General features: G+C 37.0%; 1 protein-coding gene across 1 annotated transcript in view; it reads right to left on the reverse strand.

Moving 5' to 3' along the window:
• LOC139708176 (dynactin subunit 1-like) overlaps window positions 1–8,822 on the reverse strand; it is a 56,494-nt gene extending 47,672 nt beyond the window's left edge. The window contains 5 exon segments of the mRNA XM_071620150.1: window positions 1,122–1,192; window positions 4,392–4,470; window positions 6,604–6,705; window positions 7,345–7,462; window positions 8,723–8,822. Coding sequence (XP_071476251.1) covers window positions 1,122–1,192; window positions 4,392–4,470; window positions 6,604–6,705; window positions 7,345–7,462; window positions 8,723–8,820 — 468 coding nt within the window. The 5' untranslated portion in view covers window positions 8,821–8,822.
• Window positions 8,823–27,223: the final 18,401 nt, after the last annotated feature.

The raw sequence follows: 27,223 nt of genomic DNA on the forward strand, positions 1-27,223 counted from the left end.
GAAAAATAGTTGTCAACATCAAGTCTGAGGAAATAAAAACACTATGTACATATTTTTTTAAACTAGAGAAACATATTGCCTGCGTAATCACTTCTGTGACCAATGATGCAGAAAACTGGGGGCCTACAAATAGGACTCTATAACACAGTAGTCAGATAAGAATATAGGAGTCACATGACAGGTACAATCCTATGCATCATTACACTGCAATTTATAAAATATTTTGAAGACTCGGTCTATTTGCACTACAGACGTAGAACGTGTGACAGCATACTGTAAAACAACACATTTTTGCGAATTGGAGCCGACGGTCTTCTTGGCACGAAATTTTCGCCAATTGCCACTGGCATTCTATGCATGCAGTGTAGATACGAACTTTCGTGTGCATTTCAATATCGCAAATATTGGCTCTCATGAAATTCCGGGAATTAAAATGCACACGAAAATGTCTGGTCCTACAGTAATGGTTCGGGTACATCATACTGGTATGCACTAAGTAGAAAAAAAATGAAAATGCTTTGTCTTTACCATTTTTGCACAGGATCATTCGAAATTTTCATTAACTGGACATTTAAAACTTATTGACAAATTCACAGATGATATTAACAAATAATTAAACAAGCAACTGAACTCATTGACAAAAAGTTTTGCACAAAACAACATTCTCTCAATTACATGAAATCATAACAATTCATCTTTTTATCTTTCTTCCTAAAGCGGCAGTGCAAAGAAAATAAGCAGATTAAACTTTCAAAATCACTCGAAAGCTGCTCAACGCTCTGCATATCTATCTATGGTGTACATCTAATTTTTGACTAAAAAAATAAGAATATGGAACCAAAATGAACATGTTAGCACCACATAGTTGAACTACTTGCATTAAAAAGCATGTTTCGTCGAAACATAACTGCTTAATTAACTTGTACAATTGTGCTTCATCATAGCATGAAAGAATATAACAGCAACGGTTACAATACATTAATTGCATGAAAATTGAAATATAAGGTGATTACACATGTACATGAGCTGTTGGCTCGCATAATATCTTATGTTTGAGGCATTAGTGGTGGTGGTTAGTCAAGGATAAGAGGTTTGGGAGATGGAGTAAAAAGAAAACTCACTCTCTTCGGCGTTGTGGCCTCGCTGGTTCTGCGACCAAAGGATGGAATGGAAGATTTTCGGGCGCCGCCACCTGTCTGTTTATGTTTTAGTGGAGTTTGGTGTGCACACACGAGAAAAATCACATTCAAAGGCTACATCTACGTCTACGACTAACGGATCACATGAATGTAAGGAGAGGAAAAAAAAAACAAAACCCATGCCAATCGACGATGCAACGACATCCAAAATGATGAGCCATGCCATCCCACCCAGAACAGAAAGATACTTAGTCGTACATCTCTGCATATCATTTTGCCACTGTGTGCAGAACAACACACACTGTGTCTACTCGTTACTGGTCCCTAGCTGGTTAGCAACACACAAAGAAGATGATTTGAGTACACATGTAAAACTTGCAGACATATCATTCTGCATAATGCTACAACAGCAAGATGTGTTAAGATTGGTAAGTGTGTTTGAGCTGTACCAGTTTGCATAAAACAGACATCTTCACGCTCCCTGTGCAGCAAAAGAGACATTTTCCACTTATTGATTTGCTAATGATGCTGCTTACTGAGGACAGAATATCTTTAAGCCATACAAATGACAGCCCATTTCACCATTCTGCCTATCTCTAACACTCAATATTTCACAAGTTTTCAGAAAACATTGCTTTAATTCCAGGTAAAGTTTCTTGGGGTACAGTTAACTCCATCCACCCTATTTTTATCTACATGAAATACATGTAGACTCTGCAGGATACCAACAGGAACACCCACGCCCCCATGAAAACATGCATGAAGCCAGTGAATGAGTATTCTCAGGAATTTTCAAATTATATGTACAGCCCATTCCACAGAAATAAACATTTGATTCATGCTGTAAAGTCAATTTATGGGCATATTTTGTCTGAAGATAAATGTTGGAATATAAATAATGTTTCTAAAAAGACATCCACTGTTTCATAAAGTTAAGTATACACAGGCTAAATACAACCTGCAGTTACCCTTTGCTTATATTCAAAGTATATATTTTTGAAAACAATTACAAATTAAATGTACAATTTTTCGTGTCAAGATTTTATACACACTACTATAATCATTCAATCGACTGTGGTTACTTAAGTATGTAATTACATTCGTGATTGATGCCTTTACGTACAGTTAGCAAACTGAAAAAAAAATGAACTTATTAATTGAAGTGGACAATTAGAAATTTTATTGATTCAAACAATGGCATTTGATATCTTGTTGATTACAATACATCAACAAGAATGAAAAAGCATGCTTTGTTACAAATTCTGGGAGGATAAATCATCAAACTAAGCCAAACAACGGAAGAAATAAAAATGGCATTCTGCAAGCAGCATGCAATGTTTTATTGTTGATTTTTCAGACAAATGTTAGTAACCTACTGGAGCTGTTGCCTTGCGCAGTGCAGGTGTCTTTAATTCTCAAATAAGTGGTGGAGTAAGTAATGAACAAACAAATATGACTCATATACATACGATACATAGTGTATGCACAGAACATTGCTTAATGTTGTAGAATCATCAGCATGTTCAAATACCTACAATGTACTGAAGGAATTTTGACTTTATGCATTTAACCACAAGCTCACGAGATATGTCTCTAATTTTTTTAAGTGTTCAAATTTGATACTCGAAAGTATTCATAGTTTCCAAGAGTGGACACTAACTGCTGGTGTCATATACCTTTATAATGTTGGCAAACACTATGTCTGATGGCTTTTTGACTGCTTTGTTACAATGATCTTTTTTTAATGCTTTGTTAACACATGCTGCCAAGGTAAACATACATGTTACAGGTAAGCATTTTGTTTTTCTCGTTTTTTGTATTTTGTGGAATGACTTGAGATCACAAGGTGTTCCTGCTTTTGTCAATTTGCTGCATTACAAAAGTTCATCAGAGAATGAAATAGAATAACATGGTATTGCTGATATTATAAATCAACAAATTCACCTTCATGTTTTATAATAGCATCTTACTTGCAGGTGACATTATTGTATGGTTGTGCAGATTAGGTTGCATGATTCTGAGAAAATGACAGCAAGCGTGTGAATACGGACATCAGAAAAGTGTCCGGACAAATAAATGGATCTTGCATCTAGTTCTTAGTCTCCAAAATTCCTCACTTCAATTAATTCATCATTTCTTAACTTCATGGAAGGTTCCTTGATTGGAGTCTCTTTCAGATGTCAGAAACATGTACTGGTAGTATTTATGTTTTGTTTTGTATTGTTTTTGTTTGTTTGTTGGTTTGTTTTGCATGACAATTCTTTATTACCAGTATTTTCCCTTTCTTCTGGGATATAGATCAATTCCTTTTCACTACGAGGACACTGCAAGCTTCATACTTATGATTCTTTGAATAAAATACTACAATGCTATAAATCTACACTGTACATAAAATGAAATTTCAAAGGTTTACGTATGATAAATGAATTGTTTCACTTGCCATAGTGTTGTGCACTTTATGACAGGCAGCAGTTACTTGTATTTTCTTGAAAAGAATTTTTCTGAAAATGCTTAGCAATGGCTTTTGATATTATATATAAGTTGAAATCCTAATGGGTTTATACAAGACAAATAGGGTTCCAATAAGCAGGGATTTTCATAGATGAAAAACACGAAAATGTATCTTTATGATTTTTTTTCTTTCTAAAACCTTTCAATATTGATTGTAGCAGGTGACTATAATATATGGTCATGAATATCATAAATTTGGATAAAATAAAATTCAGATAACATTTAATCTATCAATGACTGTATAGCAATAATACAAATACATGAATCATCCATAGTATCAGCTCTAAAATTCCACATTTGTTTTGATGTTGCTTTTTTGTTTTAAAAGAAGAATCTGAGAGGTGCTGTATACTAAGCTCACAGGTAATGACTTCTTAATCTCAACTGAAATCTTTGATATGCCATCTTTATAAGCAGTGTCAAGGTTTGGGCTCGAGAACTGAAAAGACAGACTTGATCTGTCAATAATGCTGCACATGTGAATGGAAAAGCATCATGTGAGTGGAGATGAAACCTATGACGCAGAATGCACAAGTGTGCCTTGATTCTTTAAGGTGACAGTGAATTGAAATATAACGATGACAAACTGGTTATTTCAGGTGAGACCTGTGTGGACGTGCGCTGTCGAATGTTAGTGACCTATCGTGAAAGGTCAAAGGTTAAATTCATGTTTTCCATGAGATGCAAAGAGCAAATGGTTCTGGGCATGCTGCTGATCACGTGCCACATTCAGCGGGCAACTCACTTGTTTCTCTAGATTACGCTCCATCAACTTTCTGGCATACAAACTCGCCCTGGCTTGCTTGGAAGCCAGAGCGCTCTGTGAAAAGGTTTGGTTAGAACGATTCATTTCTTCTCCAGATACGAAGGGGGTGGGACAAGCAACTCTATCAAATCAAGAAGCTTTTGATCACACAGCATTTTGAGCTAGGAAGGTTGGGTGGAGGTATTTAGAGGAAGAAATATGGCATCACACTTGATTAAAAATCTCCAAATACTCAAAATACTAATTTCCTGAGTGACTATATCATTTCATTATTGAATTCACTCATGGACCAAATTTAAAAATAAAAATAACCAACATTCTCATGTATTATCATGAAAGCAGGAAGCAATTTTTCTTTTTTATTCAAAAGTTTGGCAAGAGTTCAGTGTGATATATCATTGGGAGAAGAAATGTTGACTAAATCAGAATCAATGCAGAGGATTCAATCTCACAGGCTACACACATTCAGATGATGATTTTACTTTCCAACAGATCATACATGCTGTGTATGTTGACTGGCCGTCATTAATAAGATTTATCATCGAACTGTCAGATATTGCTGGCAGGTAGTGCTTGCCACAATTTACCAATTTAGATGACAATTTACCAAATTAGATGACACTATTGTGAGTAGTGGCACTTTAGTTCAAGTCTAAATGCCATCACATCCTCGGTGGGATTTAAGGAAATTGAAAGTATAACAATGAGATACCACACAAACTCTTAACTGTGTAGTGATGGCTAGACTGACACAATGCATTATACTCTAAGTTGCATTTTTTTTTTTCCACCAGAGCTAATGGACTGAAAATGTTTCAAACTTGTCTGACGTTATAATTTTCCATGTTGCCAATGTCAAAACCTTCACTGATCATTACATGTGAATTTAAGTGTATATTTCTAATCCCTAGTCACATTTTATTTTTCTGCTTTTCTGCTGCAAATAAAGCAGTGGAGCATGAACACTTTTTTTTTTCTGATATGCTTTCAGACAGTTTTGCCAAATCAATGAACATACAATGTATCACACATGAACAAAGCACACAACATGGAATTCTCCATGATAAAACAATCCATGAACACATTTTGCAGGAGTAGTAACAAAGGTAAAGAAAAACCCAGAATATGATCTGCATTAAGCGTATTAAACTATTAATGTACCTATATCAAACATCCCTCCAAAGAAACGGGAACAGAAATATCACTGATAATCTTTCTGTTTGTGACATACACAAACACATTTCAAAGTGTTCATTTAAGCCTCAGCATTTTATATAAAACTAACAATTCTACACAGACATTGTAGAAAAGCATAACAATCCCTTCAGCTTTTATAACACACATTAGAGCAGACGATTCTTGCCTTTTCACAGTCTGTAGTTATATGAAGAGTAGATATCATCAGTGACAGGATTACACACTTGGTTTAGGATTGGTGTGCCTGGATTGAAACTTTGGCAGTAAAACAGGACTCCTTGTAGCTGACATGTACGATTATTATTTTTTTTTTAACGATTAAAACTGAAAACATGACACAGTTCCTTTGCTAGTTGCAGCAGGTACAGTTCTCGTCCAAACAGCAAAGCTTTGAAGAGGAGCATAAGTGAATATAATGCATGTATAACTGTCACTTTTTAAACTACAGCATAAAACACTTATTCTGTCGCCAAGTAGTCAGCAGTCCATGATCAACCTTATTTGTAATGGCTGGTCAATAGTCCCACTACAAGTACAAAAATAAACATTCCACTGTTATCATCACACAAATGAAATGCTTTGGAAATATCCAAACTGCCATTCAAACTGTATGTCCTTTGCTTCATTTTTGCTGACTGCCACAAAAGAAAACAAAAACGAAAGACCGAGTACATGAACACACACACGCGCACACACACAAAGTCTTCATCAACAATGAAAGTCAAGAAAAACACTCATGCATTTGGCATACAAACAAATTGAAGACAGAAGCATGTAACATCTCATTTGATGACAAGTTTTGCTCAGAGGAAAAAACAAACAAAAAACAGGGGAGAAAAGTGGCAAGATACCTGCGGAGCTGAGGCTGTAAGTCATTTCTCAGAAGCACGTTAATACGCTGTCATTTTGGACTGGAGGAAGGGGGTGGGGCTGGAGTTAGAGGGATTTAGGGACAGGCAATTTGTGGCACATAGAGGGCAATGTACTTACGTCTCCCTTTGCCTTGCTTGTGGATGGCTTTGGGATGCTGCTCGCTGGTGCAGGTGACGTCACAGGAGATGGGGTCCTATCACCGTCATCCAAGACATTGACCTTTTTTAAGAGAGGAAAAAATAATTGTACCTCTCATACTCCATGCGCAGGAGTCTGCCCTATAAGGCCATACTTTATTTGGAGTTCAAGGTGGTCTCACACACTCCATATTAATTCAATCATTACAAAATACATTCCTTGAGATGCAAGAAGTCAAGGAATGACTTCTCCAGATCAGTCAATTTCCATATATATGTGGTTTTGACCAACATTAAAATTCATGAAAACATGTGAAACAATGAAATTGTTTTTCTTTCTCTCTTTCAGAAGGTAGGGGGAATAATATTACCCATACGTCAGTAGCAAGTCAAAGAAATGTGCATTTTATTAAAAAGTAAAGTTTTGTGAAATTCTCTTTTTATTTTCCTTATATAGTTGTATGCATGTGATATCATACACTGTAGTAGTCTTCTCTTCCAGCAGTGACTGCGCAGATACAGTGTACCTAAAATATTCGTAACTTTTGAACGGATTGTCCAATTTTCCTCAAACCGTCACTGATGTGTTCTACTAATATTGCTGCATTCTCTCAATCCTATGTAAATGAAGGTGGACTTGTCCTTTAATGTTGTCAGAGTCCTGAACAAGGTGTTGGGGGTTATGATGACAATACTAGCAGGTCTCTACCAAGAACATTACCTGGGACTGTCTGATGAGTATGCCATGGTTGTCTGGACAGGAGAAGTATTTCTTGCCCTGCACAATTCCATTGTTCTTCCCCTTGGGCTCGTCTAAGATGACACCGATCCATTTACCACTGATGCACAAAGAATGAAAAGCAAGGACATGTGATAGTGGCAAAATAGGCTCTTTGTAAATGGTAAAATATATGAATATGATGCTGCCCTAATGTACCAGGCACTCCATATCATATACAGCTTAATGTCATGCACTCCATGTATAAGCTTTGGAAATTGGTTCTTTGAATATTTGAACTAATATCTTTAAACAACAGACCAGTCATGTGACTGAAGTTGTGGTGAGAAAGCATGTGAATGATGAAGAAAATACAATCCCCCCCCCCCCCTCTCTGTCATACAATTGTACATGTATATAGGTAGAGTGAGAGAGCACATCTATCTTGATCATAGGACCACTACCTTAGAATTTACCACTGATACATCATGCTGTTTGGTTGCAAGTAAGAATAAGAGGATTAATCCACTGTAATGTACAAGCACAGACCTGTATAAAAACAGCTTCATTTGGAATTGTTGTCAGTTACATATGATGGTGATTGCCCTAGGAACAACTGGAATGCTCAGATTTGGTTATCACCTTATTGTCACTATATACAAAAAAGGCACAATCTCTATGTGTTAGAATGGCAATAGAGTGCCTTAGGTAACAAGCTAGATATACATTGTACTCTGCAGTTTCACATGTCATTCATCTAAATGAGTGATAGACACAAGAAATAATCATTCACTACATTACAATTAAGTGGTTTCTCAAATGCATGAGGATTTCAAGATTTAATCTTTTTAATACAGCAGTGTTCAAATCTTTGTTGCTAGTAAATAATGATTCCCCCTTTAACAACATTATCTTCTGTTTTTCTATTTTCAGAACCTTTGTCTATGCATATATGTCTACATTACATACTTATTCATTCTCTTTGCCTTTTCAAGTGATAAATGTATCACAACGAAACTAAATCTATTATACCACATGTATTCTTATGTAAGATAAATATAAGTACCGGTATGTAAAATATATGCTTGCATAGCTGTAAGAACCTTGTGCAAAATCGTTGTATTCTCATTTTAAAAAAAAATCATGTTATTGTATCTTACCCTATGGAATTTCATGTTATCATGTGATCATATTCAAATGTATGTTGTTAATAAACTCAACTCATATCTCTCTCTCTCTCTCATAAAGTCTAATGGAGATGCTCTGGTTACACGTACATAGGAAATATTTTAGGATAACAAGAAAAATTGTGGTGTCAAAAGATTATCCACACACAATCCTTTCAAAATGTCCAGATATCATGTCCAGAAGGTGTACTTACGGGGCAAAATGGGTTGTTCCGATGAAGCCGACTTTTCCGACCCAGCCCTTTCCCACAATCTCGACCCGAGAGCCAATCTTCACTGGTTTGTCAGCCATGGCACTCGATTGCTGGGATTTTCCCACTCAACACTGCAAATTGACATTATGCAACATAATATTATACTGCAAATCAAATCAAACTGAAATCACTACAATCACATGATGGCTACAGAGCACTACATGCTTCTAGCAGAATTGCAGTTTGTCACCTTGACTCTAACAAGCAAATACAATATTGTGTAATAAATAAAATCCATACTAGAATACAATATTGTATGATGAATAAAACCCATACTAGAATACAATTCAATTACCTGGTCCAAATATTTCAAACATCGCACCAAACACAAACAGACATGGAGAGGGCTGCAATAAATACTCATATTCCAGATCAGGCTAGTGCTTTATAAACCTGTGCAATTACATAAGAATTTTCATGACTGACAGCATCATTCATCATGCACATAATATATTTTTAAAAAAATACAATGCCTAATTTAGTAGTCATTTTCTCAGCAATGGCAATTCACAAGATTTGCATTTACTTGATAAAATGAAGAATTGGATGAATTTATCAAAGATGCATCAGTCAGCGTATACATATAGCTTTATTCATGAATTCAGCCAAATTTAGTGGTCTTTATATGGACAGCAGACCACTACAGACAGTTTGCTGCAGAATTAGTTGTATTATGTGTACAAAACACAACAACCAGTGTACACGTGTACACAACATGCCTGCAATACATAAACACAATGTCATGCATGTTCCCAGCATTCAAAGAGGTCACAACATCACAAAATCACTAAAATTACCCTGTGCACAATCATCCTTTTTTTTTTTATAGTTTCTCTGCTAATTGTAGTTATCATTTTTGTTTGCCCTAAAGTCTATTATGACATTCAAACACATTAACAGAAAAGAGAGCACAGATAGACACCAGCAGAGAGATCTCAGAATGGAGTCTAGCCTCTGTGGCAGCTAAACAGAGTGAAATACTGAGAAAAAGTTAGGTGGCCATTGGCACTGACAAATGTAGGTGTTGTACACTATCTGTACTCTATGTACCGCAAGGGGGGAAAATACATGTTTTAGCATCCTTCTTTTTTTTCAATTGGCAAAAACTGTAAAAACAAACAAACAAACAAATACTATATCTTTTTCGGAAAAGATCACATTTTATTAGATCAATACATGTAGATCAATAAACTCATAAAATATCCAAGAAGTCCAAGAAGGACCAAAATGTGTCAGGCAGTCCTTTTGTAATAATGATGATGATGATGATGATGATGATGATAATAATAATAATAATAATAGTAATTGTAATAATAATAATAATGGGAAGAGTTCCTTTTTGTACCCCCCCCCCCCGATAAATTGAAAAAAAAAAATAAGAAGAAAATATATTTTATTACAGAGATTGCTTAAAGGCTGCCAGCCGCTTCATACACAGGGCTGCTACCGGTACTGGGAATTGGTTTGACCGTCTACACGGAAAACAAAATGATAACATGAAAACTAGCTAGACCTAGTCATTCACGGAGGAATATTTGAAGTGATAGATTTGACAGATCAGAACTCTGCATTGTCACTAGATTGTAAAACTTCATCCTTTCAAATCATTAATCAGACTAGTCTATTAAAACTCTACTGACTTTATCAGTTTATAGTTGACCGAAAGATCGGTCTGCATCTGGTCGTTGGGGACATGTTCTGTGGAGACTGCGTCTGGCTTCACGGGTCCCCTCCAGGGGAGAGCAATAACGTCAAAAAAAAAAAAATGAAAGACTCCTCCGGACAGACGGATCTTTCTGTCTACTGACTTAGGCGCTACTGTCTTTTTCAGCGTGAGTTTTGAATTTGAAGGACATGACTCGTTATTCAATACTTCATCATGTTCATAAAACCATAAATTTACAACCAGAAGAGAAAATACACAGCATGCAAAAACAAATACATTCAGATTCATGTCGCCAAGTATACATAATTTAAAGTCACTGCACCAAATTTGAATAGATGATCCCTCAGCTCAGGACCTACTCATTGCATTTTATATTCCATTGGCCATGACCATGATGACGTTTGCATGAACCCCTCTGGCTCTGCTCAGCTCTGTGGCTCTGGGACATGGCAGCTATATCAGTGTGTAACACAAATGTAAACGTATGGGACTAAAATGTAGCCAGCGCTGAAATGGGTTAGTACGCCTCGTACACCGTTATTTGTCACGAAGCACTCATACTCTGCGATATGATCGCTGGCTTTTAGATTAAATTGAGAATGATCTTTTTCAACAGCATTTAAAAAGACATAAAAGTATTATTGCTTGTCTATTCACTCACCAATTTCGAGAAACTCAACACTCAAATATTATGCTGACGACATACTGTGGTCACACACCCGATCGAATCATTTGTACATACGTGTGTACGTGTGTGTGTGTGTGTGTACGTGTGTGTATGGTACGTGTAGAGATCCTATACATACACTAACGTGTTAGTTGGTGATGAAATGTACAAGACGTACATTGTGGGCACACAAAACAGTAGGCCTACTATTAAAATACCAAGTAGTACATGTATATCCAACGCCAGGCCTTCTAGTATATCCAACGCCTTGAATGTGAAAGATATCTTTGTAAGGCAGAGGCCCTCTACTGATTTCACTGATTTGTTGAGCATTTTCAAAGTTTTGAAAGTGGTCGCACTACATCTACGTCTGTATTAATACATGATTCTGTTCTCAAATGAGGAGCTAAATAGAGAGCAAAGAGATTCAGTAGGAAGAGGTGAAGAAACAAAATAATTAAGAAATTGAAAAATGATCAAGTATTAACCCCTTGACAGATTTTCACAAAACTTGGCAGGAAGCAGCCTAAGCTAGGGTGAAATGATCTCGATTGAATTTCATGAGCACCTCCCCCATGCATGGGGCCCACCCGTCCCCCGAGAGGAGGCTCAAAGTCCTAAATCTATGACTTTTTAAAACATTTAAATCACCCTCAGTTATATCATGTGGACTTTGTTTAAAGCGTATTATATCGGAACCATGTGGAAGAACAGACATATTTTGAAAATATCACTGAACAGGCAATCCCCCGTTTCTTCTGTACGTATATGCAATGTATATGCAACTTGTAATGTGTGTATTTTTATATGAAGACGGAAATAAAGACAAACAAACAAACAAATAAAGTCCCTACCGGGATGGGGTTAGGGTTGAACACTTTTTCAGAAATTAGGGGCGCAATTTTTGCGCTTGCCCCGGGGGCCGTTTTCCCTAGATACTGGCACTGCCTGAAAGCTTGTCCGAGGCTTGTCCGACAAAGCAACAATATACACATGCAAACTGGATTCCAGCGATGGAACTTCGTTCAAGAAGCAGTGGCGGATCCAGGAGGGGATGCATCGGGCACCCCCCCCCCCTTATTTTTTCTTGACTTTCCGGAACTCCTGGATCAGCCCCTGAGAAGAGTAGGTTAATAGATTAATGGATCACTTGTCTTTGTGTTCCCGGAAACGAAACATCCATAAATTTGAACACATTACGAAAACGGCGTATTGATAGCAAGCATTGATTTCGCACGACATTCGACATTACACGGGTTTATCTGACATAATATTGTGATGGTACACGCGCAGTTTGGGCTGTGTAATGGAAAGACGATTTGCGGATTTTTTAGCTATAATGAAACAAGTATTTATTCACTAATAGGAAGCATTTATAAAAGTTTGCTGACAAAACGGACGAATAGAATTAGAATGTGTTTGCTTAAATTTAATGTTTTTGCAGACTCCTCATGTCTGGAAAAGTACCGAGTACAGTGGTATTATAGCACTCATGTTAGACATCATAGAAATAGTATTCATGCATGATGTTGGAAATGTGGTTCGGTGTGATAATGTCAGAGGTAAAAATGTCAAAGGTAAAAAATGTCAGAAGTAAAAATGTCAAAAATAAAAATGTCAGAGGTAAAGATGTCAGAGATAAAAATGTCAGAGGTAATGATGTCAGAGGTAAAAATGACAGAGGTAAAAATATCAGAAGTTAAAATGTCAGAAGTAAAATTATCAGAAGTTAAAATGTCAGAGGTAAAGATGTCAGAGATAAAAATGTCAGAGGTAAAAATTTCAATGTAAATGATGTAAAAATCTCTGACATTTTTACCTTTGACATTTTTACCTCTGACATTTTTACCTCTGACATTTTTACCTGGCACCGGAAATGTATGCTAAGACTGAAGTCACAAGGCACATGTCTCGTGACAATGACCTTAGGGTATAGTCCATGGGCCAGGCCAGATATTGGTACCACCTGAGGTGATGGCAAAACCTTTTTGGTGTCATTTTGTTTGTCGGGTATAGATATGCTTATCAAGCTATGATAGCATTTCCAAATGAGTAGCTTAGTCATAATAAATGAATTTTTAACCAATTTGGTCTCGTTGTTATATCCCTATACTTTTGAATCGAGACTAACCGCCATACAAAGAATTTGTAGAGCGTAGATTTATCGTAGATTTTGCCGTATTTTTCAATTATTCATCATTTTCCGGTGAAAACGCTACGGTGAAAACGCCTATGCCACGCCAATGTCGCTTTATTTCCATCCAACAATGAAAGATAATGCAAAAACAATGTACTGGTACACTATAATACATTATAATAAATAATATTGTAAATGAACAGAGTAATTTTTGTTTAAACCTATAAACTGATGTATTTGTTGAGAGGGTAGTATAAAAACAGTATAGATAATCCCTTTTATTAGGAACTTTAGATATGATAACGGTACATTCTTTTGTTTTGTTTTTCTTTTTAGCAGTGTTTACCAGAATATTTTATTGTTGTTAATCAGGCAAAAAAAAAACACACACACAAAAACACACACACACACACACACACACACACACACACACACACACACACGCAGATAAGAGGACTTTTGCGATTCTAGGTAATGCGTATAAAAGCCACGTAACACAAGAGCTCATCGAGCCAACGGACGCTCAACGAATTCGAAAATTTGAAGATGCGTTCGCATCCATTGCTAATACTGAAAGAGTTCGTAGAACATTGTTTGACGTTCTTTGTACCGGTTAGGTTTTCACAATGAACCGTTTTGTGTTGTTTTTTCTTTTTGGACACATCGTTTTAAAAAAAGCGCATCTCTATCAATAATTGTGAATCATAAACTACAGATAAAAAAGTCAATCATTCTGAACTAAAATTCGTTCGGCATTCGTTGACTCGATGTTCCCTATTGAGACGATGCATTAAACTGGGTGAGTCTTCTTAAACGTCCTTTACTCCTCCATTCAATAGTGTGTAACTTCCTGCCTTTTGGCGTAAATCTGTATAAATCATAATCAAGTATAGATAATGATCTAATAGTAAAAGGGTAAATGATAACGGAGTTTCACCTTTTTTATTACATTCTTAAGTAGAGCTTCTGTTGAAATGATTTGTAGGGTTTTGATGTAGGTAACATTTTTAGATTATAGTTCCACTATCGATTTTAGCATTTCCTGATAATGATGTAAACCGGACATCTTAATGCAGAACACTGGATGAAAGATGGCTCTCCCATAATGTATTTAGACATCTCTTCATTTGTTTGAATTCTCTTCCCAAGAAACCGGCAAAACGAAAGGGTGACGTGTTTTGTGATGCAAGGTCACAGCTAATTGCGAGCTTCAGATCTGCGACGCGAGCGCCAAGACGACGCTAATCAAACCAAAAATGGCGTGTTACACATCCGCGAGACGAATTTTTATCGTCCAGCCAGGAAAGTAGAGTCGTCTTGATATTCGCGTCACAGATGTAAAGCTCGCTAATATCAATACCATGTTTTCAGATATTTTGTTTTGCCGACAGGTTTTTGTCCACCCGCCTGAATCCCTGAGGAGACGTTTAGCTGAACAACGCAGAAGAACTAGAAGCACCCAGGAATGGCTTCAGCTTCATCTTTGAGACCCCACCACACTAGAGCTAATGTCCAACGATTTCGAAAATTTGAAGATACGTTCGTATCCGTTGCGAACAGTGCGTAATGTTTAATTTGCTTTTTTTTTTCATTCATTAGCTATAGGGATTTACAAAGACACGCTGGAGCTGATTTTTCCCCTTTTTATTTTGGACATGTTCAAAATTGTGGTGGGGCCTTACATGACTAATCGGCCAACATCTGATGTCCACCATCACAACATGATACATGTCGTTAACCCCTGGTCAAGCATCAAATCTTTAGTATATTGCTTCATGAATTTCTTGCAGATATAACATGATTGAGATGAAGAAGAAAACGTTACAAATTAAAGTTCATTATAAGAACCTCTAGTCTTGTAATTTGTGTGCAGATTTTCTGTTCTATTTGTGTGCACATTATAGTGGTATTACATCGGGAGGGGGGGGGGGTTCTGGTGTCAGTGTCAGGTGGTGTTACTGCGATGTGGTGTCAACAGTAAGTGTGCGCCAACATCAAACCCCGTTGGATCTCCATACTTTGCACTGTGACACCACTTTCATTTTGTATATAGAGTATATAAAATGAAATTGAAAAGGTTATTTCGTTGATGCTTTTATCAACTTCAAGACTGTGGTGTGTGACAGTGCAGTGTCCTGTTTCATTTTGTATACAGAGTATACAAAATGAATTGGAAAAAGATTACTTCGTTCATTCATGTCACTTCTATGCAGACTATTAAGGTGTGGTGTGCCAGACCCAGGGGGTGTGGTGTGCCGAGAGTGTGCCAGACCCAGGGGGTGTGGTGTGAGGAGAGTGTGCCAGACCCAGGGGATGTGGTGTGACGAGATTGTGCCAGACCCAGTGGGTGTGGTGTGACCAGAGTGTGCCAGACCCAGGGGGTGTGGTGTGCCGAGAGTGTGCTCAACCCAACGGGTATAGTGTGACCTTTTTAAGGCGGTGTCTCCGGGTTACTCCCTGGGCCACACCCCTGATAAGTCTGGTACACTCTTGTCAAGCCACAGTCTGTACGTTTTGCACACTCTAATCACCCCACACCATGGGCGTGGGGGATGGGGGATGTATCCCCCTGAAATCGAGAGGGGGGATGACCTATACAATCACCCCCCTGAAATTTGAAAAACTGGAAGAAGAAATATGATTGCATTAATTTCGGCATATTACATGACGTTCTTACGCCCGGCTTGAGAGAGCGAAGCAGTTTAACAGCATTCTATCTTTTAGAATTTGTAAACATAATTCTCTTAAGCGCTCTCGAAAATAGTCATATCGGAATAAAGCATTGTCCAGATGTTGTAAACGTCTAATGACATACATGCCATATCAGACTATCTGCAAATTACGTGTACGAAAACAAACAAACAAAGAAACAAAAATACCGCCGTAATTGAACCCCCTTCCATTTCTTGAATCACTGAGTAAACGATGACTCAGTCAGGATACATCTATGGGCATAACACAGGGCTGATCAGGGGCGTTGATCCTACGGGGGTGGGGGGGGGGGGGGGGGCTTTTGCCCCGCCCCCCATGGAAATGTTGGGGCAAACAAAATAATTTGTCCCCCCTCCCAATAATACCCGAGAGGATGACAATTTCGATTTCGACTTTTTCAGCGGGAAATTATTGTCCAAATACCACCAGAAGTATGCGCCAGATCGTTGAACTGCAATGATAAAAATGCAAAAGCTCCCTCACTCGGTCCCTTTCGATAGACTTTGTACTCTTTTGAGATTGACGTATTTCGTAATATTTTATCAAAGAATGTGCTGCAGATCTTTCACTTACAACATGCCGAAGTTCCCTTATGGATCGCTTTTATACTCTCCCCCGTTCGGTCTTTTCTGCTTAGTACACTTTTAGATTGACAGATTTCTGAACGATTATTTCATCAAAAGTGTGCATCAGATCTGTCACTTCAGTTTTAAGAAAAAAATGCAAAAGTTCCGTCGGGTGGGTGGGAGGGAGGGGATATCTACATACTTTTGCTTAACCCTAATTCCCATCGCTTGGTCTCCCTCCATATATTTAGTACACTTCTGGGATTGAAAGTTTTCCATATTCCATCAAAAAAGTGTTTACGAGATATATTTGCTACGCTTTACTTTGTCATATGCAATAAATCATAAGCATTTTTTTCATCTCATGAGAAAGGCAAATAATATGAAGAAGAAGAATATCATTATTAATGAAGTTTGATCAGCATGAAGAAACAATGAAGTAAAGGAACAATACAGAAAACAGAATAAAAGTGAGCATTAAACGAGTGCGCCTGTCTCTGACACACGTCATTATGCGTGTGTGTATGTATCTGCATACGTCAAACTGTATCAACTTCAACTTTCAACTTTATTTTCACCTCCATCAAAATGAACAAAGAAATTATGTACATTTGCATATATACACGGGATATTTGTGATACAGAACAAAATTTGAAAAGGTACATAAGAAAATTATGAAAATGAAAAGTAGATGTGATTACATCTTTGTTAAATACATAAAGCGTATAATGCAAGTCAACTAAGGATGAGGATGGAAGTGGAGGGTCCCACTAAGAAGCAAAGCTTGTACGACATGGGACCCTCAGAAAATACACAAAACATCAATATAAAACACAATAAACGAACTGTATGTGTAAGTCTGTGTAGTAATTCGTGTTGATAATGTGTTTGCATATGGTTTGAAAAGAAGAAAAAAATGTGATGTACCACCTAGAACCTCTGCTTGTATCTCAAAATGCCACTCACGTTACATACATGCACACTGGAGTTGTGCGCTCTCATATACTCACCTTTCTAGGCATTTATATTACCGTGAATTAAGGGTAGGGGTGGCTGTTCTCCATAAATTCCACTCTGCATGTTTTCTGAGAGGAACAAGATAAATGTTCCTGTCAATATTTCCTTATCACGCACCTACAGCGGGCATTTTCAGAGTCTCCTCTATTTTACCTTCGTCTTGACCACATCAACAAAGTTGCATGTTCTAATAAAAACAATTTTGGTCTTGTTCTCACGCCTCGTAAATAGATGGAAGGGGCAAACAAAGTATCTGATGGCACTGTGACAAAGTCGAAAATTAGAAATCCTTCACGGAACATTCTTTTATCTCACATATATATATATATATATATATATATATATATATATATATTCCTTCATTGAGAAATATGAAAATAAATTGAATTGAATTGAATTGAATTGAATTGAATTGAATTGAATTGAATTGAATATAGGCGTTTTCATTCAGCAGGGTCACAAAATAAAAATTTTGTTATTTGTTATAGCGATTTAGGGTCTTTACATCAATGACTTGCCTGATGGTCTCGCGTCAAAGGTTCGCCTTTTTGCTGATGATGCAATTTCTTACATGACTATCGACAATCAACATCATACGCAAAATCTTCAAGAGGACCTAAACAAAATTGGTGAATGGGCGAAAAAATGGATGATGGATTTGAACACAGATAAATGTAAGGTTTTGACGATATCCAGGAAAAGAAGTAAGGTGCAACACGTGTATCATCTAAATAACGCCCCTCTTGAATCTGTTGAATCCGTGAAGTACTTGGGTGTAACCATCACTTCTGATTTGAAGTGGACCCAACACATCAACAATACTGTCAATAAAGCCAATAACGTGCTTGCATTTCTAAAACGCAATCTTCGCATAAAATCTTCTGATGTTAAAGCCACAGCTTACAAAACATTGGTTCGACCAATTGTTGAGTATGCATCCACAGTTTGGGACCCATCTACCAAGAACCTAATCCACCAAGTGGAAATGGTCCAGAGAAGAGCTGCGCGATTCACTTTAAATCGCTACCATAACACCTCGAGTGTCACCAAAATGCTACAAGAACTTAATTGGACCACTCTGGAACAGCGCAGAGAAAATGTCAGGCTAATTATGATGTACAAAATACACAATAATCTCACTCCTCTTTCAGCACAGGACTATATCATCAAACAGGCTACTCAGTTAACGAGAGCCTCGCAACCACACTCCTATCAGGTACCATATTCGAGAACTGAATCGCATCGCCATTCGTTCTTCCCAAGAACTGTAAGGAACTGGAATTCCCTGTCGTCAGAAATTGTTTCAGCGCCATCTGTGGGATCATTTCGAAACCGTCTAACGGTTGATCACAGTGGCTAGTATTTTCGTCAAATTTTCTATGTGCTTGTAAATATCTGTAAATAAATTGTATTATAATGTAAATAGCACCAGTCTGCAAGAATCTTCAGTCTATTGAAGGAGGCAGACTTAATCAGAAGAAGAAGAAGAAGAAGAAATATCACAAAATCATTTTTTTTTTGGAATTACCATCAATTATCATTATCATCATGTGCCATGATTAGGCCTAACTATCATTATCTCCGCCAGTAGGCCTAGGTTTCGCGTTCGGTTCCGTATGGGCCCTATATGTTTGTTTGTTTGTTTGTTTGTCTGTCTGTCTGTATGATTGTGTACAAGATAGGCTTAACTCAAGGGCCAAAACCATTAAAAATGTACAATTCAGGTTTTGAAATTTTGAAAAAATAAAGTTTTCTCAAAAACATTCCGACAACGAAAAATTGCTAGAGGATACACTGAATTTCAACTTAAACAAAAATGAGCAACAAATATTGCAAACTTTTTATGTTCTGAAATTTGAAGTTGAACATGAAAATTTCACCACTGTAACTTACGTTACTGCGCTTATTTTTCTTTGACCATATTCATTCTGTTTAGGGATGGACAATTTAACTATCCTTCTATTGGTGGATAGTTTCGAAGATATGACCATTCTTATTTCAATGTGCCTGCTATATTTTCCATTCATTTGATGAGTTGCTGTAACCGTGAATTAAGATATTGATAGATATGATGGAGGTTGTTTACTATGTAAAGTTAGATTGTTTCCTGTGGTTTTTTTATTCGTACACATAGAACTTGCAGAAAACTGCCAAATGATTTTAGATGGATTTGTCCTGCACATATTCTCAAACAATCTCAGTCACCATATGACAAATGAAAATGTGACTGTTTAAACCTTGGTAACGTTTGTTACGCATATGAGTCACGTATGTTACATGAATATATTAAACACTAAAAAAGAAGATAAATTTTAAGAGTTCTAATAAATATCAAAAGTACCAGCGTTGCAAGACCTTCAGTACTTCTGGAAGCAGATTTATTTAATTGTCGTTTGATTTTATCGTCCTGATAGTATATACATTTGGCCAAAAATGAAAAATTGGAATACAATATTTAGATTTCAAGAGTTTATTTTGTCTGAATATCATGAGTTTCACTGCAAAATTACCTGTTGAAGTGCCCTGTTTAAAACCAAAGGAATGCATTTATATAAGAGTCACAAAAGACATTGTCAAGAACCCCTAAAATGTATTAGTGTGTACTATAAACAATTGTAACGTATGTTTCAAATGTTTCCAGATTGAAATATTAATCACTCGAAAGTGGAGATGCATTGGAAAGTGCATTAAAAAGGAATGATGCATCGCTAAACAACATTGCACAGTGTGAGTACACAAACTGGTCAGCACTTAACTGTTTAGCATATTAAAGTTTACATCAATAAGATATATCAGGCATAAGAGTGAAAAATGTGAAATAAATCACATCGAGCCTATGAAGTTTAAAATGCAAACACCAGCACTGCTTTATGATTAATAATGCATGATTATCACGAGTTTCATTAATGAACAAACCATGCATTATTGTTGCTTAAAACGTACAGATTTCTTGGCACATTATTCAATAATGTGCTAAAAAATCTGTAAGTTTTAAGCAACAATAATGCATGGTTTGGGTAATAGTCACAAAAATACAGAATTATGAACAATTTAAGAGTGGTCACGTAAATAGACAGCTTTCTCACGGTTTTAGATTGAGAGTATAACTGACCTATGACACACGATAAGTCTAGAAAGACAACAATGATAAACACAAAAAGGCGCACCTTTCATAATTTGGATACTGGAGAGGCAATGGAAAAGGCATAGAAATGTCAGAAGAACAAATTGCAGTTCTTCTATTTCCATTACATAGAATAAAAGTTCGGTGACCTATAAAATGTTTTCAGTGGACATCATTATAAAAGACAACTGTAAACTCACAATCTATTTCATTGCAATTGATGTTTCATTCTTTTTTTCCCATGGACTCCCACCACAAAATGATAGTGTGATTGTTTAATACTACATGGTGACAGTCACCATGGCTATCCAGTGGTAAACTGACAAACTTGTGAATTTATAATTCAGGATATGTCTTTGAGCATCCAAGTGCATACGTAGGCTCACCGTTATTCATAATTTCAATGATCAACACACCTTCACAATATTTGAACTTAAAACAAACAATGATTTTGCAATGCCTAAGTCGAATAAAATTTTATTGTGTAATATATCGCTGTCAAAATCACAAGACGCCAGTTTTTGTTTACATACAGGTGTACATTATACATACATTTGTATGTACGTGTGGTGTAACTGTAAGTCAATTTTTTTTTGACTTACGCACAAGTCGAAAATCGCCTAAGTCGATGTGTTTTGCTCAGTCCCAAGAAGATCGACTTATGCGAGTTTAACTGTACTTTCATTAAGGTTAGATTCCTATGGAATGCAATTGAAAAGAGATTTTGCTTTTTGATTGGTTAGCTGTAAAGGAGTGCATTATTACATGTACATAAAAAAAAATGGAAGTTGTAGTAGTGGTGTTCACCCTTCTTTCTGTATGTTCTGCACACATCTCAAAGAATATCATCAAATAAAAAAGATTAAAAGAGATGTCATGCCTAATTGAAGCTAGGTAAACATCAGAATATTCCAGTGACATTTCATATTCAAAGGAAAAGCCACTCTTCCATGAATATTTGTCTTAAAGAGGTAGAAATATAAAAAACAAACAAACAAATGCTCATTGTTACTACAAGAGGAATCTCACAAATACTCAGTATGTGTTCTTAGAGGTTTTAACTGTTAACTGTACTGTACACTGTAGTTGTCTCGGCTATGTTCTTGGTTTCAGTTTCATTGATAAAGTGTTAATTGGAGGACATCCTCTTGAAAATCCATAAGAGCACTGTATCTTGTCATATAAAGTTGACCTTGGTTAAGTTTGCCTGCACATTATAACTGCCATCATGCAAAATTGTAAAAGTATTTTCATGTACTTTTGATACAAGAGATGAATAAAAGTAAACTAATGCATGAGTCAAATTTCATGAAGTCAATGCACTTAATGTTCATTGTACATCTAGCCAGATGTAATGTACATGTAGGCAACGTTGGATGTATTTTAGAGGATGATTTTTATTTTCTCTTCACCTGTATTAAATTGCCAGTGTTATGTGATACCAATATTCTTGTTTGCAATCTAAGATATTACTAGAAGGAAGTTGAGCAGCAACAAAAGTGTTACAGAAAAGGTTTTGTAATTGATTTTGTGTAGTTGACTTGAAGACCATATTATCAAAGGAATTTTGATACAATTCCCATTTTCTTTGTGACAGTCTTTGCAACCTGTGCAGTATTTTACAGACTTGCAATAATATCTGGGGAGAAGTGAATAAACAGAACAAATTTTGCTGCTCTGGGTTGTGGATCATGGACCATGGTCTGACTTTTGCTGGGTGTATATTCTGTGCTCTATTTTTAATCACCCTAGGCTAATGTCCAAATCCTGAGCGAAAACTTTTTTTCTCCAGGATGCACGTCATTTGTTGGATGAGCCTATCCGACTATTGGAAGCCAGCTCTTCCGCTGATCTCCCCTGATATGAATTTAATTCCGCAGATCAAAAGTCATTTCAGAGTCTGGGACATTGAGGGAATAGTGTCTGCAGTAGGGCAGGGATGGAACACACACTTGTGGTCAGGGCATCATTAATCTTGGACTGCTAAAGAGGGACGTTAAATGTGAAACCAAAACCAAGTGGAAGAGATTGTGTTTTGAGCATGATTTGCTTCTTTCCCTGGTTATGCCTGGAGTACAGTACACTGTACTTATTCATAGCACCAGGATGTGTATTACATATGTATCTACAGTTTACCCATGTTTTGTGAAAAAACTGCTTTTTAGTAGCTACTTTTTATACCATAAACTAAATTTGTCCTGCATGGAAGAGAAAGAGAATAATTAGGTGTGTATTACTACAATGAGGATTTTCTTCAATTCTCTTTCCTCCTGTTTCCTCAAAAAGACAACAGTACAATAACTACATGTACATGTAGTACTTGTCAAACCTACCCCTTTGAAGATACACAATATTGCTGGTTGATTCTTATGTGCATTTTCTTGAGATTTCTTGTATCATCATTATAAGCATCATTCTTTGCACACCATGATGTTTAAACTATCCCTCGCTGAAATACTGCCATATCAGCATACAACTGTACTGTATAAACATAGTCTTCAATACCCCTTACCCAACAGTGATCATTTAATCTTTCAACATCCAGTGAACTTCCATTCATTTCAGCAAAGCAGAATGAAATGAACCTCCCACTGTGAAGCTCTATGGTCCTCAGTTACAAAAAAAAAAAAAAAAAAAAAAGTGTTATTGCACTCCCAGTGGCATCCTCAATGTTTATAACTATGACAAGTCATACAAGTACCAGGTACAATGTATGACAACACTGACAGGTGTGTATTTTTGTGGGACACAAAAGTGGGGATTTCATCCTACGTTGTACTTCCACAAGGCCAGCTACATGAAGAAGCTGTACCCAGAATCATGTTGGGAGATCATGCACAGAGAACTGTCAGTGCGGAACTTGGAAATCAACATCTAAAAATAAATATGTGGCAAAGATCAAGGTGAGTTTAAAAACACAAAAACTTGTGCAACATAGTACATTCTTTATGTATGTAACTCAAGGAAGGCATCTACATGCTATTCAATGTTGATATTCAATGCAGAAAAAACAAAAGCTACAGAAATACCTGACTCTGACTGACAAACAAATAGTCCCATTTCAGCCCATTAGGTCTTATAAACTGCATTTGCTGCTAAATATAGCTTCATGACAAAGTACTGTATAACATACTGTGTGTTAGAGTTCAATCATTGTATCACATGTACAGTATACAGCAATATATTTTCATTTGATAGTATTAACTGTTATTGCTTTTTGTTCTTCATTCTATCAATATGACTTTTTGAACGGTCAGTGGCAAATGTGCCATGTCATCGGATTTGGGAGGGAAATGTCTGACCCAAGGCATAAATACATGTAAATCATGACACCCTGTACATACAAATTGTACATACAATGTATACTGATTATATGCTTACAATTTATGGTCTCCTGAAGAGAAAGGGTGGCAGCTGAGGTATCCACATGAAATGTGTTTAAATATTGACATGGTGACTAATACCTCTTGCATGGAAGGACTGTGCAACACAAACTCTCTGATACATACAGTAGCTGTGCCGTATCTTGACATCATGTAATTCTTGTTTGTGTGAATCCACACTTATCATACTAAATAATAACTATCATCATATGTGAGATTCATAGACAGTCACAGGGTGGTCCACAACTTGAAATTTTAGCATGTTGCAAGCTCAGAATCTGAGAATATTGCAGAAATTGAATACGCGCGGAGTGCACACGAGAGGTGAAACTGAGGGATGTTTTATAAGAGACAAGGTATTTAATCAAAAAGTGGTCAATGAGTTGTAGATCCAACTATACTGCTTACAGAGTGTCCAGTGTTACTAATGTACAGTGTACTACAATGTATTAAACTGAGAAGGCTTACATTAGAGGGCTTAGAGACACCTCATTTACACTTTGAGCACTGTTGCTTTATAAATGTATTATACTTGTTATTGTTATTTGTATTTGTTGCCAACTTTTACTTTCAGATACTCGAGTACTCCCAACCAGTCAGTCAGTGATATTGCCATGGACGGGGTAACCTGAGCTGACCTGGAAGCATCTCAAAGCAGTGATCAGGAAGTTACAGCATGTGCGTGGGAATTCACAGTTGCACACTGTCTACCTGAATGAGCAGATTCATATTTTGCACTCTTAGTGATAAACCTGATTGAAGTCTTTTATATGAAATGTCTTAAAGCAAGCGGAGGCTTTAAATAGACTCTCCAACAACAATCTCATTATGAGTAAGCTACTGAGGAGGCGGAGCAACTCTGCCATGCCGGCAGTCAACTCCCCACCCCCCAGTGTGGTGGCAGCGCCGGAGAGGATACACCTGTCTGCAGAGCAGGAGGCAATGCAGGTGCGGCGAGAAGTCTACCTCAACCACTGGAAGCAGATACAAGCCATCATCAACAAGGTGCTCGTTCGCACCCGGCGGTGGTCGAAGGTCAGCGTGGATGATGTGCAGACCGTGGTGAACTACGCCATGCAGATGATGCAACTACTGGTGGAGGAAGAGGCACCGACTCAGGGCACGATTGGACGGCTCCTAGAGATCACCATCCAGGAGAATATCATGGAGAAGCTGCTCATCTGGAGCGAGCGCGCTGGGGAGCACCAGGAGGACACGAAGCGGGAGCTGCTCCGTATCTATGAGCTTATGATTGGCCAGTGCCGCCAGCCTGTCCTTATGCACACCCACATCCTGAACCCTCTCCTGCGGCTCCTGCTGGCTTGTTGGGAGTACTCCCGTGAAGATGCAGAAGACCAGCTGATTCATTTGCTCCAGCAGCTGTGCATCTGCCTCTCACAGGACCCAAACCTCCTGGAGTTCCTCTTCCATGCCAGTCCTAGCAAGGGTCCTGCCAAGTTCCTGCTCTTCTCCCTACTTATCCCATACATCCACCGTGAAGGGGTAATGGGCCAGCAAGCCAGGGATGCCCTCCTCCTTTGTATCTCGGTGTCAGCTGAAGCGAAGCATATAGGAAAATATATTGCTGAAAGCACCAATCTCTGTCCAGTGAGTATCAAGAGCCAGTGTATAGGAGAGAATAATGCAAAAGTGGCGAGTTGTATTATAGTGAAATTATATAAAAGTTGGTATAAGAGCGTTAGTATGACGCTTTCGTCTATTTTCTTGGTTAAACTTCATATTTTCATTAATATCTCGGAATAGTTAGATTGGGTAGAAATTTTCATGGATGATTTTCGGTGCATAAACAAGGAAATTTACATATATTTCATCCTTTCAATTTGATATCTACAAGCCAACACTTTTATACAGTACCTTTCATTGTAAAGCATACATAAGTATACATCATTAGCAAATTTTTAAATTTGTGAATCAATTTCCTTGTCAATCCTTGTCAATCAAGTCGACATTATCACCTTCATTCACCCTTTGCTGAGATCGGTTTAAGTCTTCTTTTATTTTCTTGCTGAACGCTCTGTGCTTTTTAACTCTTTCATTTTTTTCTGCGCTCTTGTTTTTCCCAACTCTTAAGATTTTCCACAGGAACGTAATACTTTTTTACACGTTGTTTCTCGGATTTACTCTCTAAAAAAAAATCGAGTGAAAGTATTCACTCTTAATGGGGTGAATAAAAATAAAGAGTGAATTTAAAGTGAAAATGTTCATTTTCACTCTTTTTAGAGTGACCTCAGGGACCACTCCTAAATCTTCGAGTGATCCCTGAGGTCACCCCAAAATGAGTGAAAATGAACTTTTTTTCACTCAAAATTCATTCCAACTTTACTCTAAATTCACTCTTTTTTTGTATTCACTCCATGAAGAGTGAATATTTTCACTCAATTTTTTTTAAGAGAGTACGGAAGGCTTCTTCTCCAATCTTTTCCTTTTTCCTTCTTCAGTAATCGGCCTGAATCTTGGCTCTTTATTTTCCCATTTTGACCTCTAGGAACCGAAGGAGTAATGATAAGATTCCAGAAAATCCATACTGCAAATCAGTAATAAGATATTCTTACATAATTACGTAACCTACGTTACCTCTAATTACAAGGAATGAAGTGTCACATAATGAATTTGGTAGACTACAGTCACTATAACTTTGAAGTAAATGATATGATAATTAAAATGAAAACCATTATTTTCATCATTCATATATCATTAACATACATATTGGATTGATTTTGATAGAGTGATTGAAACCTACGTTACCAGGGTATTCAGGGCCTCATTGACAATGATTATCGCCAAAAAGAATGGTTAGTGCAAGCGTAAAATTGAAATATGTTTTTCATCTGTTTATTTATGGATATTAGTCTTTTTTAGGATAAAGCTTTGGTGAAAAGCACGACAGTGTACATGCATATGTAAAATTGAAACCTACGTTACCTTAAGTGAAACCTACGTTACAATATTGACCCTATGTTTAAGTACCTTAATGTTGTATAAATATCTGAGTGTGATGTAAACTTATTATTCTCCTCGACAAAACAAACACCAAAGTACTTGCTTATAGTAAAAAAGTACCAATATTTGAATGTGATTACGCTAAACATGACTTTGAAAATATATATACCGTTCGCTCAGATACTGAGAAAGATCTCGTGCAGTCCAT

This window comes from Diadema antillarum, unplaced genomic scaffold (assembly GCF_040938485.1).
Source record: "Diadema antillarum isolate AM-2024a unplaced genomic scaffold, OU_Dant_1.0 seq00001316_RagTag, whole genome shotgun sequence".
Taxonomy (NCBI): domain Eukaryota; kingdom Metazoa; phylum Echinodermata; class Echinoidea; order Diadematoida; family Diadematidae; genus Diadema; species Diadema antillarum.